General features: G+C 47.2%; 1 protein-coding gene across 4 annotated transcripts in view; it reads right to left on the bottom strand.

Moving 5' to 3' along the window:
• Positions 1 to 2,500, bottom strand: part of LOC119572382 (mucin-17-like) — a 31,586-nt gene that overhangs the window by 7,764 nt on the left and 21,322 nt on the right. For all 4 annotated transcript variants that reach the window (XM_037919466.1, XM_037919467.1, XM_037919468.1 and 1 more), the window contains exon 5: positions 1 to 2,500. This exon is cut by the window's left edge and continues 503 nt beyond it; it is cut by the window's right edge and continues 411 nt beyond it. In XM_037919466.1, the coding sequence (XP_037775394.1) occupies positions 1 to 2,500 (2,500 nt within the window).

Here is a 2,500-nt window from a genome sequence, read left to right as displayed (position 1 = left end):
CCTTCACACTCAGACATGCTCTTCCCATCTTCCTTCTCCTTGTCCTCAGCATCTGATTCTACGTCCTTCTTTCTCTCCCTGTTACCATAAGTGTAGAGGGGAGGATGTACTCTCATGGGAGTTGGCTCATCCCCTGTTGGAGATACCACTTCTGGACTTTTACAAGACTCTGCTCTCCGAGTTTCTCCAACCTCTGTTTTGAGTATCTCCCTTTTCAACTCGCTCGGCTGTAAAAGCTTGACCTGGGGCGAACTAGAGAAGCCCACAAAGTCAAGGTCCTCTGTGTCATCTCCATTGGCCATTGTACTGGAGACAATTGGTGTGGTGGCAGAGTTGGTGACTGAGGTAGCCAGAGCCTGAGCTGCTGTAGTAAGGGTAGGTGCAGTTAGGTGAGCCTTGAGGAGAGAGGGAGGACTAGATTCCTCAGTCTTGCTAACTGAAAGGGTCTGAAGTAGGTGGCTGTTCTTGGCCCCACCTGTTGCCATTACCACTGGCTTCACTGTCACCACTGTCATACTGCCAATGCCTGATGTCACCTGTTGGCTCAGCTGGCCTTTCATAGGTGAAACCACTACTTTGACTTGACTGGTGGTGGGAGCCATGGCACTCTTACCTGGTAGGGCCACTAACCGAAAAGTTGTCCCCGGGGGAAGATTAAGAGGAGTGCTCACTTGTCCCTGGCTTGTGCTAGGTTTCAGTGTGACCAATTTAGCACTGGTCGTTGTTGCCGCCACAGTAGTTGTGCTTGTCACGGTTGGCTGACTGCTACTTGAGGACGACGTAGAAATAGTACAGCACGAATCATTAGGTGCTGGTGAAGAAGCTACTTTGTCAACTGCTGGTGGAGAGGCTACCTGGGTTGATGAAGGCTGTGATGGGGCACTAGAGGTCTGTGGTCTTGTTAGAGTAAGTGCAAGTAATGATGGCTTGGATGACGATAAAATGGATGTAGTACTCGAACTTGTTGTCTTTGGAGTGTCAGGCACTGACGGAATTGAATGAACAGTAGTAACGGGGGTAAAGGTAGAACTGAATGTGGAAACAGGTGTACTTGTAACTGTAGTACAAGTAGTATTGCTTGTAACTGTAAGACTAGGAGTGTCTGGGGTGTAAGAGCTAGGACTACTGGAGGTGGGAGACGTAGGTGAAGTTGGGGTAGAAGTTGGAGTAGACGGTGTAGACACACTTAGTGTGGGAACAGTAAAAGTGGTGGACAGCACAGTTGAAGTTGTATTAGTTGTATTAGTGAGAGTCAAGAGATTTGCAGTAGAAGAACTGCTAGATGTAGGAGTCACATCAGCAGTGCTTGAGGACGTCTGAGTTGGAAGTGTTGATACAGATGAGGGAGGAGTGGGAGATGAACTATTATTTACTGATGACTCTGATGAAGCTTGTGACACAGCAGGCACAGTGTCTGTTGTCACAGGCTCTGTCTTCACAGATACAGGCAAGGACGTTTGGGGTGACTTCACGGGACTTGGCTGAGAAACTGTGAGTGAAGCAGGTGGAGAGATGGACGAACATGTGGATGAAAAACTTGAGACTGGCACAAGTGGTGTAGAGCCTGATGGCAATGAAGTACTACAAGAAGTGGAAGGGTCTGGGAATGATGACAAGTTCGTCTCACATCCCTTAGACTCATCATCTGCTGGGCCCGAAGCCACAGACTCAATTGATTCATTTTTTATATCTGCAACTGGAACAGGCAATTCTTTGGGACTAGTCACTTCTTGAACAGGTTTTGTGGGTTGTTCTTCACTTTTTATACAAGATTCTTGGGCGGTTGTATTTGTATCAGTTTGCCTGCATTCCGTGGTGTCAGACTTGTCATTTGGAGATTCACATTGCTGGGTGCTACACTTTGCAGTGGCAGAATCATTCTCAGATTTTGTTGTTTCTCTCTCCTCTTGCTCTTCAACATTTTCTGATTTGATTTCAATTTTGGCACTCAAATTGGGCTCTTCTTGAGTGCTGTTCCCAGCAATGCTTGGTGTCACATTGGATCTACAAGTGCTGACACTCTCTCCCTTTGAAACTGGGGCCTTATCACTTTTCTCATGAAATGCCTCACACTCTTTGTCTTCTCTCCTGCTGGGACTCTGATCACTCTGATTTGGACTCTTCTCAGAAAGGGCATCCATTGACTCAATCCCAGAATCCTCTCCACCCTGTCCACTACCGTGCTCACCCTTGGGTGTGCCATCAGGGCTCTCTACCTCACTTTTTGTTAATATAACACTGCCAGGAAAGTCTGGACCTTTAGCTTGCTCTAGAACCTTGGTTTGCTCAGGCTCTTGTTTAACACTAGTATCACAGCTGCTAGAAGAATTAACACTTGGTATGTGCGGCTCATTGCTCTCACTTTTCTCCTCGCATTTCACCTCCTGCTTCACCTTTTCTGGGGTCTCCATGACTTTGCTTTCCACTTTAACCCCACTGTTGCTGTTTGTACTCTCAGACTGAGAAGAGACAGGCACTGTAGTTGAACTGTCTTTAGAAT

The sequence above is a fragment of the Penaeus monodon genome, chromosome 4, assembly GCF_015228065.2.
Source record: "Penaeus monodon isolate SGIC_2016 chromosome 4, NSTDA_Pmon_1, whole genome shotgun sequence".
Taxonomy (NCBI): Eukaryota; Metazoa; Arthropoda; class Malacostraca; order Decapoda; family Penaeidae; genus Penaeus; species Penaeus monodon.
Note: the sequence above shows the minus strand (reverse complement) of the source record. Positions and strands in the feature narration are given on the sequence as shown.